The sequence below is a fragment of the Mixophyes fleayi genome, chromosome 4 (genome assembly GCF_038048845.1).
Source record: "Mixophyes fleayi isolate aMixFle1 chromosome 4, aMixFle1.hap1, whole genome shotgun sequence".
Taxonomy (NCBI): Eukaryota; Metazoa; Chordata; class Amphibia; order Anura; family Limnodynastidae; genus Mixophyes; species Mixophyes fleayi.
The window spans coordinates 5,468,265-5,483,117 of NC_134405.1; the positions used below are offsets into that span (position 1 = coordinate 5,468,265).

Below are 14,853 nucleotides of genomic sequence, written 5' to 3' on the forward strand. Positions count from 1 at the left end.
AGAGAGGCAGAAGTCTGGAACAGCATGCACTGATGTGTCTGCTCCGGATCCAAGATGGCCACCATTCGCGCCATTAGGGAGAGAAAGAGGGGGAGGTGTACTCCCCTCCTATAATGTCCGCCTCTGCTCACCACCGCTCAGCCCATATCCTTTAATATGGCTGCAACCGGGGGAAAGTGAGAACCGCCGCGCTGCCGTGCCCAGGGTGCGTGCGGTCTCACTGACAGCTTCGCCTCCACAGAGCGCGATGCTTGTCCTTCTCCCCCACTGCTCGTTGTCTAGGGGCGGAGAAGGGGGAGGAGGCTGCCGGCAAGTCTGCTGGCAGAGAGGAGAGGCTGAGACACCTTCACTCCCGCCAGCCTGTTTAAACGTGGCCGCGGCCGTCTATAAGGCCCAAAATATAATAAATACATGCCCCAAATGAAAAGTTTGCCTTTAAAGGCACAATTAAAGCAAATTAAACATGGCCCATTAGCTCGTTCTTTCTAAGGGATGACTGCCGGCAGAGGTGCAAGAGAAGCGTGCTGAAGAGCTGCTTACCTGCGCTGGAACTCAGAGTGAAGTAATCCCCGGGACTATTCACTCCTCTGGGTCTTGGCATGGAGTCCAGCGCTGCACCTGAAAAGGAAGAAAAATTAAAACAGGAAAACCTAATACTAAACTAAGTATAGGCAGGAGCCTATACAGAAGTGACCTTTCTCCAGAAGGCACTTACAACAACTGAAGTCAGCTACAGAGGAGGGGCATAGTGGGGGAGGAGTCAGGGAAACAAACAAGTTTATAAGTGCCTAACTCCAGTCCCACCTACTATACCCCAATGTAACGCAGTGTCCCATAGTGGTAGGATAGAGAAATATACATGCATCCAATGGGTCGCATCCCCATAAAAGTATGTAACAAAAATATACCAACATGAAAAATAACTTGTATAAGAGACCATGGAACATACAATCTGGAACTCTATAAAAACCATTTTATTTCAAAGTCTGTGTTGAGTCCTTCTGGGGTTAACTCTTTCAAACTGTAAATTCATCTCATCTCTGCCCGCGCCAGGATACTGGCTATGTCCCTATTCTTCCTCAAAGGTCTGTATCCCCCAAAATTGCTTAATTTGTTTCGGTTTACACGAATGAACCATCTTAAAATGGTGGGATAAGGAATGAGTTTCCAACCCCCTCCTTGAGTTATAAACATGTTCCCTCAATCTAATCTTTAAAGTGCGTGTGGTTTTCCCCACATATATTTTCCCACATTCACATTGTACAATGTAGATAACATTCATTGTATTACAAGTCACAAATTCGTCAATTGAAAGTTTATACCCATTGATTTCCAGTTTGGTGGTTTTAGTCATATCCGACCTACAAGTCTTGCAGGCCATACACATACCACACCTGTGAAAACCCACCGTCCTGATAGACCTTCTTGTGTCATCTGGTAGACTGCTTTTCACTACATTGTCTTTTATGTTTGGGGCCTTTTTATAAAAGAACACTGGTCTCTCTGGAATAACTTTTCCTACAACTGCATCCCTTCTTAATAAATCCCAATTTTTCCAAAAAATCTTCTCCGTTTGTAATCCTTTGTGAACTGAGAAATAAGTGGTCATTGAAAACTTTGGGATTGTTTTTTCCACAAACTCTCCCTGGAGTTAAGGAGGGCTTCCCTATCCAGCTGTTTTACTGCTTCCTCAGCCTTATCAACATTATCATTACTGTATCCTTTATCTTTAAAAGAAGTCTTCATTTCCCTAATTTGAGCCCTAAAAACTTCTTTCTCAGAACAATTCCTTCTTACCCTCTTTATCTATCCCAACGGAATATTTTCCAACCATGTACAATGATGATTACTATCCCGTTGGATATAGTTAATGGTGTCAGTGGGTTTCTTATATGTCATAATTTGTATAACCCCTTTTTTGACATATACTGTCCAAAAAATTGGCATTTAATTTGATTTAATCAAAGGTCAATTCAATATTGTAATTGTTGTTGTTCAAATGTTGGCAGAATTTGCAAAGATCCTCATCCGTTCCTTTCCAAACAAAAAACATCATCAATGTATTGGTACCAGGCTCGCCCCAAAGCCCCAATGCACGACTCCTCCCACTGAGTCATGAATATGTTAGCATAGCTAGGGGCGAACCTGGTGCCCATTGCTATACCGGTACATTGAGCATAGTAGTGTCCGTGGAATCTGAAATAACTGTGGGATAAAATTAAACCAATCGCCTCTTTAAGGAAATTTTTGAGGACCTCCAAATATGACGAGCTAACCAACGCTTTAGACATTGCCTCTATCCCTAAACTATGTTCAATAATTGTATAAAGGGATTTAACGTCCACCATCACCAATGTCGGATTTGGTTTCCACACTACCTGAGACTTCTCCAAAAAAACACTTTGTGTCCCGTAAATATGACCTGCTCAATTGGGCTAAAGGTTGGAGATAAAATCTATAACCTCAGACAGATTAACCATAGTAGATCCTGTTCCCGAGACTATAGGTCTCCCAGGGGGTTTACATCTATCTTTATTGATCTTAGGTAACGTATATAATACTGATGTTCTTGGATAAGGCATGACAACAAGGTCTAAAATATGATCCTCTAAAACAACCTCATTTACATATTTGGTAGAGTTCTCACATCGCTAATGATAGAATCCATGGGATAATTTTTTAACCTTCTATAAGGGTCACCTGAATTCAATTGACTGAGGATTTCCTGCACATAATAGTCTAAATCCATGACCACAACTCCTCCTTTATCCGCAGGTTTGATCACTATCTGCCTATTTTTCGTAAGGCAATCCGTCTTTCCTTAAATGTCACATTATGGACTCTTCCCCTACAATGACCTTTCTTCCCCTTAATCATTCTGATCTCTTCTGGTGCTATCTTATTGAAAGAGTCAATAAAGTGACCCTTCCCATGTGTCGGAAAAAAATGTGACCTTCTTTTGAATTTCTGATCACTCTCTAATTCTGATAAACCCTTCTCCACTATTTTGTAGGTAATAAATATAATTTTAATGTAAGAAAAAAGTTGGATTTTCCTAAAAAAACAGCTATCATTTATATGTAAAAATATTATTAATATATCATATTAATATTCACTGACAATAACCCTACAAGTGGCACTGAATGATGCGCAGTCTCTTTCAGTCGCATGCGCACTTAAACTCTATTTCCTCATCTGCCTTCGATGATCACGATCTATAGAAAGCGCAAACTCCTCCTTTATCTTGGAGGAGGGGTTTTGCGCAGGTGAGTGAGCCTTACTGCTTTTGGGCGGAACTTAAATATGTAGCGCAGCGTTATGCTGTGATACATATTGAAGGATTCCGCATCCCCACTGACACTAATGATGCATAGACCCCTAAATGTGCTCTGAATGCTACTCCATAAAACTATTAATTAATTATAATTTTTTGTGTTTTTTTTATTATTCGATCTTTTAGATTCATTAACTAGTAGTTATTTCTTTTAATCTCAAGCTGTTGCCTTTTACATTTGCCCTCTGTGAATTTGAACTTGTAACCATTTATCTCCAGGATGCTTATAGTGATAAGATTGGTTCCCAACTCTGCTACAAACAATACGTCTTGGATATTTGTGACGTTGGTTTCACCTTTTATATTCAGGCGGACTGTGATAGTCCCGACTTTCGTAGCAGTAAGAACCTTTCCACCAATTCCTTTTACTGTAACTGGATCACATGGTTTCAATGAACTGAACCATTCTTGATTGCAGCTAAAATGTTTTGTGCCCCCCCCCCCCCAAAAGTCCACATACCAGTAATCTTTCCTATGACTATTTGCTACATTCAATGCCGACTCATTAGATTTTTCATGCCTTTTTTGTTGCGCACTTCCAACTTTTAGTCTGCATTTAGAGGCCTTGAGCCCCATCTTATCACATATGAAGCATCTAAACTTAGGTTTCTTGGACTTTGTACTTTTTGTGAGTAGATTGGTACTCTCAGCATTTGCCTTTACAGAAATTCTCTGTTTGAATTGCAGCAGCTTTGCTCTCATAATTTCTGTCGTTAACTTGTCATCGTTAGACTCGAAAGCTATTGCTAGAAAATCATACTCTGGTGTGAGATTCTGCAGCATCACCATTGTGTGTTCCTCGTCGTCCACCTGTGCTCCCACAGATGCCAACTGCTGGGATACCGACAGCATTTTGTCTATGTATACTCTCACAAGTATTCAGCTTAGTCCCGTACAGTGTACGCCTCAAGTCTGTCCTTCTCATCAGAGCTTTGTCCTCATACGCATTTTGCAGAGCAGTTTACATCTCACTTGCTGAATCTTTATCGTTAATGATAGAATTCATGTGCTGTTCTACAGCTAAGCCAATGGAGCCCATGGCTCTAGTCACCTCATCAGCATTTGGACCGGCGTCTGGATCTACTGTGACTTTCTACAACTACTCCTGCATTAATTGCATTTACATTGCAAATGTCCACGTTGCATAATTCTCAAAACCTTTTAATGTAGCAAAGGTCATACTGGTGCCTGTGCTGTGCATATATTTGTGTACTGAATAAAGGACTATTCTGTAATTTATCAGCTTCCTTTTATTCTCTTATACTTTTACATTTAAGCGTTTACTTTAAACACACAGTTTCTGGGCCCATAACCTGTTGGTTTTACCTTCCGATGTTGCTAAGGTGTTCAGCGGTGTTAATGTGGATGTTAACCCAGGGCCGCCAAGAGAGGGGTGGAGCGGGTACCTCACTGCTGATTTTTTTTTTTACATTTTTTCTACATTTATTTTTAATTGCAATTTTTTTTGCATTGGTGGGGGGAGCTGGATAGGTAAAAAAAATAAGGAACATATTCACCTGATAGCAGCGCCGGCGTCCCTTCTCTCTGCTCCATGCACACTGAATGTCGAGCGTGACGTCAACAAGTTACGCCTGACATTCAGTGAGGAGCACTGCAGAGAGCATCCAGCAAGAAGAAAGAAGAGAAGAGAACAAAGAAGCTAACAAAAGGTAAGTAAAGGAATGGAGAGGCAAGGGGAGGAAAGCAGAAAGGGACAGTGTGATAAAGAGGGGGGAAGAGAGGCACTGAGTGATAAAGAAGGGGGGGGGAGAGGCACTGAGTGATAAAGAAGGGGGGGAAGAGAGGCACAGTGTGACAAAAAACTGGGGGAGAGAGAGGCACAGATATAGAGGGGGGGGGAAAGAAGCATGGAGGGCGCAGTGTGATCATAAGGGGGCACAGTGTAGTTGTGATGAAGGGGCACAGTAATGTGTGTGTGATGGCACAGGGGGCTTGTGGCAATGTAGTGTGAGGTAGGTGGTGGCTAATTAATGGGTGTTATTTTGTTTGTAGGGTGATGGTGGGGCAATTTAATAGTGGGGACTACTATTAATTTCAGATGGGGTGGTTTGGGGGCTACTGAATGTGGGGGCGAGTTTGGGGAGAATGAGGTCTATTTATTAAATGTGACTATGAATTATTTAATGGCAGTGATGGTTGCGGGAAATAGGTATATTTCTGAAATGTAAATACTATTAATTTATTGCTCTGCTTGTTTGCAGGGAGGGAAATAGGTTAATTTATTAAATCGGAATACTATTATTTTAATGTTGGGGCTGGAGGAAGGCCTAATTACTCCTCGTGGGTGCTATTGATTTAAGACTGGGGCTGGTTTTAATTTTCTAAATGTAGCCATTTTTTTTTGTCCAAATAGGGCCCCCAACATTCCAAGACCCAGACAAGCCGCAATTAAAGAAAGCGGCAGCCACAGTTGGTGAAAGTGAGCAGAACAGTGTGTGAAATATTGTGATTCTTGTGGTACAATCCCGATTTTTGGTGACTGTTCTGCCGAATCTAAGGGGCAGGCCAAGACTGTGAACTGTTTATGTACACACTGCATTCTTTCTATACTACACTATGGTGCTAGAAGTCCTGAAAATCAGGAGCGCTGGGACATGGGTCATGCTCCGGCAAGCGGGCACTTGTGTCAATGGTGTACACAACAATGCAGGTTTTTTTTGTGTAGGAGGGTGGCCTAGCACTTTCCACGTCCCAATGATGCATAGCCACGCCCCAACAGTATGATCATACCCACGTAAAATTTTGTGCCGGCGAAGAATTATTTAACATGCTCAATTATAAGGGGGGCCCCATGAAATTGTTGTACCGGGGTCCTGAATTCCTCTTGGCAGCCCTGGTTAAGTCACAACACTTTTGTAACTTAAACGGGTTTCTGTTTATTAAAGATGATAACAACAGGTTAATAAATGCAGCCACTGACAGTTGGTAACTGTAGTACAGCAGTAGTAACAGTTTGAATACAGCTGAACTTATACAATTGTATATACAGTATACAGAAGCAGACAGGTTGGTAAAGCACTGTCTCTATACATCTGTGCAGGTTATTGTGGGCATACTGAGTCCTCACATATATATATAAGTAGTGGAGAGCCTTCTATGTGCGTTTAGGGGACATATATATATATATATATATATATATATATATATCTACTATATAAATGCCTAGTGGCGTGTGTGGAAAAAAACAAACCAAGCTGCAGCGTCACCTGCTGGGCAGAGTTATACACTGACCTATATATTTCTTGAAGGAGAAGTGACAGTTGGGAGTGGTTGGTGGTTGCCGGGGGTGACAGTGGGGAGTTTTTAACACCTTAAGTAGCTTGATGAAGGATGTGGCGATGAAGATGAAGGATGAGGTGATGGAGAAGAATGATGAGGTGGTGACATGTGGACAAAACCATGTTAAAAAAGGGTGCTTGCGTCGGGAAGCAACGCTCTTCCCCTGAGGAGGCCTGGGCTAGGCCCAAATGCATGACAAGACACCTTAAGTAGCTTGATTTCAATAGAATGCATGAGTATCATGCACGGGTTAACATATATATATATATATATATATATATATATATATATATACACACACAGAGCGCAGCTAACTGTACTGCGTCCGTTATATTTACTGGTCTAACTGAAAGTGCCCCCACATCCTATTTCCTCACTAGAACACCAGGGGTCGTGCTGCGGTTGCCATAGCTCCTATATACTAACAAGAGACAGTAAATATTACATAGAGAACTCTGTGAGAATTGGATGTTACTATAGTATAAAGGACTGGAGTATGGGTGGCTTATGAAATATAAAAGTGTGTGGTTATGTAACGAGGCTATCCAGGAACAGGATATGAAGATAGCGTGTGCACAGTGACGCAGGTAATACACATCTTCCTATTTCAATTCTTCTTTATAATACTTGAATATACCAGAACTGAAGAACAAAGATATTGTATGTTACTTAAAACAAAAGTATAAAAATACCTTTGATATGGTATTGTAAGTACTCACACAACACAAAGTTTTGTTGTACCCATTTAGATTGCTTACAGTTTTAAAAAAAATGATATTATATATACATATGCACACACATTACATATATATATATATATATATATATATATATATATATATATATATATATATATATATATATATATAGACACACACACACATATATACACACATATACATGCATACACATACATAGACAAACACACACTTAAATTCACAGACCAATTATTAATCAACATTGATAAAATCAACTGATTTTCAAGTATTTGGAACATCACAGCAAACTTGTTTCATATCCAATTGCTATTGTCCTATATGAGTTTTCTGATGTTTAAAAATATGTGATTTCTGTGTAAAACATTTCCCACACTCAGAACATGTAAACGGTTTCTCTCCTGTGTGAGTTCTGTGATGTTCAACAAGATTTGATTTATATGTAAAACATTTGCTACATTCAGAACATGTAAATGGTTTCTCGCCTGTGTGAGTTCTGTGATGTTTAACAACATGTGATTTCTCTGCAAAACATTTCCCACATTCAGAACATGTAAACGGTTTCTCACCTGTGTGAGCTCTCTGATGTCTTATCAGTTTTGATTTGTATTTAAACCATTTTTCACATTCAGAACATTGAAATGGTTTCTCACCTGTGTGAATTCTCTTATGTTTATGAAGAGACTTAACCATAAAGCATTTACCACTCTCAGGACATGGAAATATTTTATCATCAGTATGAGCGGTACTATGTGTAAAAATATCTATGTTACCAGGAGAATATTCCTCATGATTAGAGGGATCAGATAATTTGTCTGCTCTGTGGAGTACTGGATGTACATTTAGGGCAGTGGGGTTTCCTCCTGGAGAATCACGTATGATGTTATTATCTTCTATTCCAAAATCTGTAGATAAAATGAAGTTTCCCTCTGAGATATTCCTGTGTTTGCATCCATCTGCTGGAAATAAAATATATATATGGAAATAGACATTTTACATTGATTAACATATTATAATGCCCATCATATTTATACTGAAACACCCAGCTATGTCATTCAATTTGCAAACTACAAACACTTCATTATAATTAGAGAACTGCATTACCGAGCACAGTGCATAAACCCAGCCACAGTGACACGTATATTGTATCCAGCTTGGACAACTGCAGCCAAAATGTGGACATTGGAGAGTAACATTTCCTAAGTAGACACTGATCTCACATCTAAACACTGGAGCCTCAAAAGTAGAGTAGATGTGGGTTAAATCAGCAGTGAGTCCTGGATATGGGTTTACACTACTCTTAGGTCTCACATCCTTATACAGAGCGGAGGAGAGCATCAGGACAGAGTAGGAGAATGGAGTAGGGCATAGATTAGCAACAGCACTAAGTAATGTATAAGGGCAAAGCACGGTACAGTCAGATCAGCAGAATAAAGATCAACTGTTCAGAGCATTCAAGCACGTATATTAGAGGGGAGCTAATATGGAATGACGGATGTGTGTGAGACGGGGGAGTTTGTGTGAAGTGTACATTGTGATGGAATGTATGTGATCTTAGAGGGAGGATATATATTCTGTGATAGTATTGCAGTCATAATATACAGCTGAGGATCAAATATTCATGGTAATGTCACATGGGTAGAACAGGAAGATGGTTATGGATACTGTCACAGGAGATAGTGTACAAGAAGTTCATGGGTAAATTCATGGAGTCTGATGGAAATCCCATGAGATACACCAGACAGTGTGAGGAGGAGACTGGTCAGATCTGTGGGCTGGTAGCACACAATATGATGTGAGGAGGAGACTGGTCAGATCTCTGGGCTGGTAGCACACAATATGATGTGAGGAAGACTGGTCAGATCTCTGGGCTGGTAGCACACAATGATATGATGTGAGGAGGAGACTGGTCAGATCTCTGGACTGGTAGCACACAATGATATGATGTGCGGAGGAGACTGGTCAGATCTCTGGACTGGTAGCACACAATGATATGATGTGAAGAGGAGACTGGTCAGATCTCTGGGCTGGTAGCACACAATGATATGATGTGAGGAGGAGACTGGTCAGATCTCTGGGCTGGTAGCACAAAATGATATGATGTGAAGAGGTGACTGGTCAGATCTCTGGGCTGGTAGTACACAATGATATGATGTGAGAAGGAGACTGGTCAGATCTCTGGGCTGGTAGCACACAATGATATGATGTGAGGAGGAGACTGGTCAGATCTCTGGGCTGGTAGCACACAATGATATGATGTGAGGAGGAGACTGGTCAGATATCTGGGCTGGTAGCACACAATGATACGATGTGAGGAGGAGAACAGGAGTCTAATAGGGGCTGATGGCTCCTGACTCTCCCACTGGACAGATTTTCCTCATTAGTTTGTACTAAGGAGGGTGTAGAATAAATGATTGTTTTAGTGACTGAATAATCAGAATATATGACTCTTTTGTGTAATAAGTGTTTATTACTCACCTGTGCTGATATCTGTAGGGATTTCCTCCTCCTTACACTGCTGATCACCCCTCACATACGTCTCTTCTTCTCCCTCTGTAATTTCTACTTTAATATCAGTCAGGACATCATCCTAAATAACCCACAAATAATAAAAATATCATAATTAATAATATCTGATTTAATAAAATTATATATAAAACAGAAGAATATCAGTGTATAAGATCCACACAAATTTTTACAGATCACATAATGAAAAGTCATTTAGGGTTTTGGTGAGAACCTAAAATCTACCTGATACTCCTGTGGGATCCTGGGATTTTCCTGTGTACAATCCTGTGAATAAAGAGGACGGAGATATCTCTCTGGGGTATTTCTGTTACTGGATCCATCTGTAGGGAACACACTGTGACTGAGTACATTGCTTATATATGATTATCAGATAATGTGTATCTAGGGGGCCCTCAAAACTGATCTCTCCTTTTACAATCAATGAAAGTCTCCTCTTACCCAGTGATGTGAGGGGCCAGTGATTCTCCATCCTCAAGTCCTCGTACAGACCGTTGGGTCCTTCTAAAGTCTCCCACTCATCCTGATACTTTATAGGAACCTAACATACACAATAACACAGTCATCACCCAGACACATCCCCTAATGTTACTGTATAATGTCCCATTCCCAGCAGTCACCTCTCCAGTCACCAGCTGAATGATCTTGTTGGTCAGTTCCAGAATCTTCTGGTCATTGTTTCTCCCATGTATCAGTGAGTGAGGTTCAGGCACCGTGATGGGGCTCTGGGTTCTGCTCAATCCTCCTGACACACAGGGGCGGCTCCTGGGTATCACACACTCACCAGGTCTCTTTATCACTGCTGTGTAATCCTGTGTATGGAGAGAGATATCCAGGTGAATGAAGATCCACGTATTTGGAATTTTATTAATAGGTTAATTGTGTAAAATATACAATATTGGTCTAATAGTCTATATGTAACTGTTTCCTATATACAGGTAAGTAGAGTGTATACAGCATTTACACCTCCTGTAGCTCCGACCACATTCAGTGGTTCCACTAATCCAAGTCCTCTATCTACAGCCGGCCCCCACGGATGTATCATATGCTATAAACAAATTACTGCAAACAGTAAGATGAGTCTGAAGTGGGGGCTCAGCATGGCCGACCTATGGAAGGTAGTAGGTGAGGTAAGTGCTGTATACACTCTAATAGACAGTGCATATAGGAAACAGTGACAGGTAGGTCAGGGGATGTATGTATAAAATAAGCATTTCTTGTCTATTTTGCACTTTAAAGTTCTGGAAACTGGAAATCATCCCCGAAATGTAAAAAATAGTTACATATAAAAATGCAGCAAAAGCTGTAAATCCCAAAGTCTCATGGATGTATTAGTGATAGAAAAACAACATATTGTGTCCAATGCAATAAATCCCAGCCTCTGTGACGATTCTGGGACTGTCTACCTGCTGCTCATTTATAGCTGATCAGATGAGAAGACAGTCATGTCCCTATTTTATTATTAATGTTATGAATGATGTCACTGTGATATTCCCAGAATCCCTCACCTCTCCAGTCAGCAGGTAGATGATCTCCAGGGTGAGATTTAATATCCTCTCACTCCTGTCCTTGTCCATCCTCAGGGAATCAGTGATTTACACAGAATCGGTTTCACCTTCAGATGACTTCTAGTAAAATATTCTCTGGTTCCTCACAGCTCAATGGTCTAGGAATAAATGTAATAATTATAACAAAGATCACAGAATACATGTATATGTAACCTATTAAATATACACTGAGGGTCTTGTGTAGAGTTGGCTGTAAGTGCAGATATTTGGGAATAAAATACACATTTCTGTACTGCGCATAGACACGACAAATACATAAGTGTAAGTCCTATGTAGAGGTAGATGCATCGTATACTTACTGCCCTGTACACTTACAGAGGGGGAGGGAAGGGGCAGGTCAGACATAGGACAAGTACAGTAAGTGGCATTTCATGTAACTCACGTAGCATGTAGAGGTGGAAACACCAGCAGATAAGACTGTCTGCTGTGGGTGCTTGACCGCTGGTGGAAGATACGTGCTGATGGGGAACCTTATTAGTGTATTAGAATGAAACATACACTATACTGGTAGCGGGAATATCAGGTGGACAAACATCATGGGGTACCCCTAAAAAGCCACTACCAGCACTAGACTATGACACACTGGTGACACTATAGCAGGGAAGCGTGCAGCGTTGGTTCCCCCTGCCATAATGCCTACCATGCCTGTTCAGCATGGCCTGAAATCCCTAGGGCAATTGGGTACAGCAAAAAATATGGACCCCACCCCTCCCCTAGAAAACCAGCCCTGTGCTGAAAGATTTCTTAGTTGGTGGCTGGATGCTCAGGGAAGATGGTATTTCAACAGAAACTCAAACGTGTTATAGACGACTTTAAGATGGAAATCACCTCTCTTGGATCCAGAACCAACGACCTTGAGAATAAGACAGATGAGCGGTGTCGCTCACAGACTATTACTGACATGAAAATAGCAACAATCCATACAGGATAAGGAGGGATTAAAACCAGGTCCAGGAGAAATGATCTTTACGAGACAGTAAGTGTGCTACACACAGCGAGCCTCCCACCAACCAAAATCCCAGAGACATAATAGTCCATTTGTATTACTATAAAACAAAACATGATGGTGGCCATCCATGACCACGCTTTCTGTGACTTTGAAGGAATCCCAGAACCAAATATTAAAAGATCTGACATTTTTAAAAATTCAAGAGACATGAACTGCAGAGGATCACCAACATCCTATGAGCTCATTACTACAAATATAAATCGTGCTTCACTTTCCAACTGTTCAAGTGCTAACAGACACCAAGCCTCTTTATAAATAATTAGATCAAGGTCCAATCATTATCTCCAAACTGGGAATCCTCCCGGGTTCCCAGGCCAGCAGCCTTCACCAAGGATCTTCATCAAGTAGACCCCAAAAACCACCACAGCCTGAATGACAAACAGTTGTTGGCAGAACTGGAAAAACCCCACGTATAGTGCACAACTTGGTTCCTCTGCTCTCATCCAGGGCTCATTTTGTTTAACATGAGACGTATTCTTAAAAAAAAGAAACAAGGATCTACTATACAGTTCACAGTTGCGCAAATGTCTAATTTTGTCATCTAACCTTCAATATGAATGGACAAACTCTCGCAGTGTGCCTATCCTAGACTCAGTGATGCTTTCCTCTGAAGCCACGTGGGCCACTTCTCAGTTGTACACAGCTGTCGGAGACCTCAAAAATGCTATAACATTGGCCTAATGTTGTTCTAGATGTCGACTTTGTTGTGTTTCCCATTGTTTGTTTTCCATCACAGATTGATCCCTATCACCCGATGAAGTTTATCGGTCTACATCACTCTCCTGCAGTTTGGACGTTCGTTCTTCAAGTTGTAAAAATGTTTATAAAATATTTTTTATTTGCCTTCCCTTTCACTGACTTATGACTTCCCATTTCTATCTACCTCTCCCATGATAACTTCCCTTGCCAACCTTAGTCTTGTCCTCCTGATTTTCCTTTGCACCCTTCCCTACCTGTATCGTCTGTCACTGCATCCCCAAGCACCCTTACGGCAATAGTTTTACAGTTTGTGCAGGAAATGATCTTGTCGGGCCTTGATGAGGCCTGGTTTTATAAGTGTTTTCAGCATTAAGAACACTCCCCCTTCCATCCTGTCTGCACTGTTTATTAAATCCCTCCTCCATCCCCATTTCATTTGTATACATAGAAAAGTTACTTTCTCCCTGCTCCTCGATCATAAGCTTCAATTTTGCATAAGACATTATTGCTAGTGTCTGCCTATGTTACAAATCAGAACCAGTCACCTTTCCTCACTAAGATGTTTAACCACATTGGGCAAGTTGAGAAGGGTCATCTGATCTCAATTTAACCCTAGATCCAAAGCTCGATAAATCTCAGCCCAGGACTTCCCCCTCCTGGTAATCTAAGCACTCTGCATCCCTACTCGTCCTTTACAACCTTCAAGACACCTGGCAAATGTTACACTCCGTTCCCCGGGTATCTCCACCCGAGCCTCTAAACACTGACTATCACTTTAAATCTCTTCTTAGTACAGGCTGTCAGCTATGCTTTGTATCTGTGATTAGTTCACCTGTGTGTTAGTCAGTTCTCCTATTGGTCAGCCTCTCTTTATAAGGTCTCTCCTTTCACCTTTGCATTGCTGGTTCTTCAAGTCATACCTGACCTGATCCTGATGCCTCCTCTGTGTTCCACATCTCTGTAGAAATTGTGCTTCAACGCTGCTGGGTGTCCGGACTATACTGATCTCTACACTTCAGTTCCGCTTACCTGTGATAATTGCTGTGATTAACATCCACTGCCTACTCGTCCTGCACTACTGACGTGTTCCACATCTCCGTGGTATGCTGTGCCTCATCTCTGCTTTGTATCTGGACTCTGCTAATTGCTGTACACCAGTTCCCCTACTATGATAATCGTTATGATCAACGCTCGCTATTCATCTTGTCTGCACCGCTGATTGCTGCTGTTTCGTTCCACGTCCTTGTGGTAAGCTGTGGCTCATCGTTGATGTATGTTTCTGGACTCTGCTGTTCTCTGTGCACCAGTTCCACTACTTGGGGTAATCACTGTGATCAACACCCGTTACCTATTCGGGTGCATTACTGACTACTGCTGCCTTGTTCCATAACCCTGTGGTAAGCTGTGGCCCATCGTTGATATATATATATATATATATATATATATATACACACACACACACACACACACACACACACAAGTTAACCCGTGCATGATACTCATGCATTCTAGTCAAATCAAGCTACTTAAGGTGTTAAAAAGGTTCTTGTCATGCATTTGGGGCTAGGCCAGGCCTCCTCAGGGGAAGAGCGTTACTTCCCGACGTAAGCGCACTTTTTTAACGAGGTTTTGTCCACATGTCACCACCTCATCCTTCATCTTCATCGCCCCATCCTTAATCTCCATCGTCTTACTTTTCTA

General features: G+C 41.3%; 1 protein-coding gene across 1 annotated transcript in view; it reads right to left on the reverse strand.

Moving 5' to 3' along the window:
* Positions 1–7,512: 7,512 nt before the first annotated feature.
* The window catches only part of LOC142151000 (gastrula zinc finger protein XlCGF66.1-like), a 29,125-nt gene continuing 21,784 nt past the window's right edge, over positions 7,513–14,853 (reverse strand). The window contains exons 2-7 of the mRNA XM_075206254.1: positions 11,385–11,542; positions 10,497–10,688; positions 10,318–10,417; positions 10,102–10,199; positions 9,829–9,940; positions 7,513–8,309 (exon numbers count right to left, since the gene is read on the reverse strand). Of these exons, the coding sequence (XP_075062355.1) occupies positions 7,660–8,309; positions 9,829–9,940; positions 10,102–10,199; positions 10,318–10,417; positions 10,497–10,688; positions 11,385–11,453 (1,221 nt within the window). The 5' untranslated portion in view covers positions 11,454–11,542 and the 3' untranslated portion in view covers positions 7,513–7,659. The remainder of the gene's footprint in view (positions 8,310–9,828; positions 9,941–10,101; positions 10,200–10,317; positions 10,418–10,496; positions 10,689–11,384; positions 11,543–14,853) is intronic.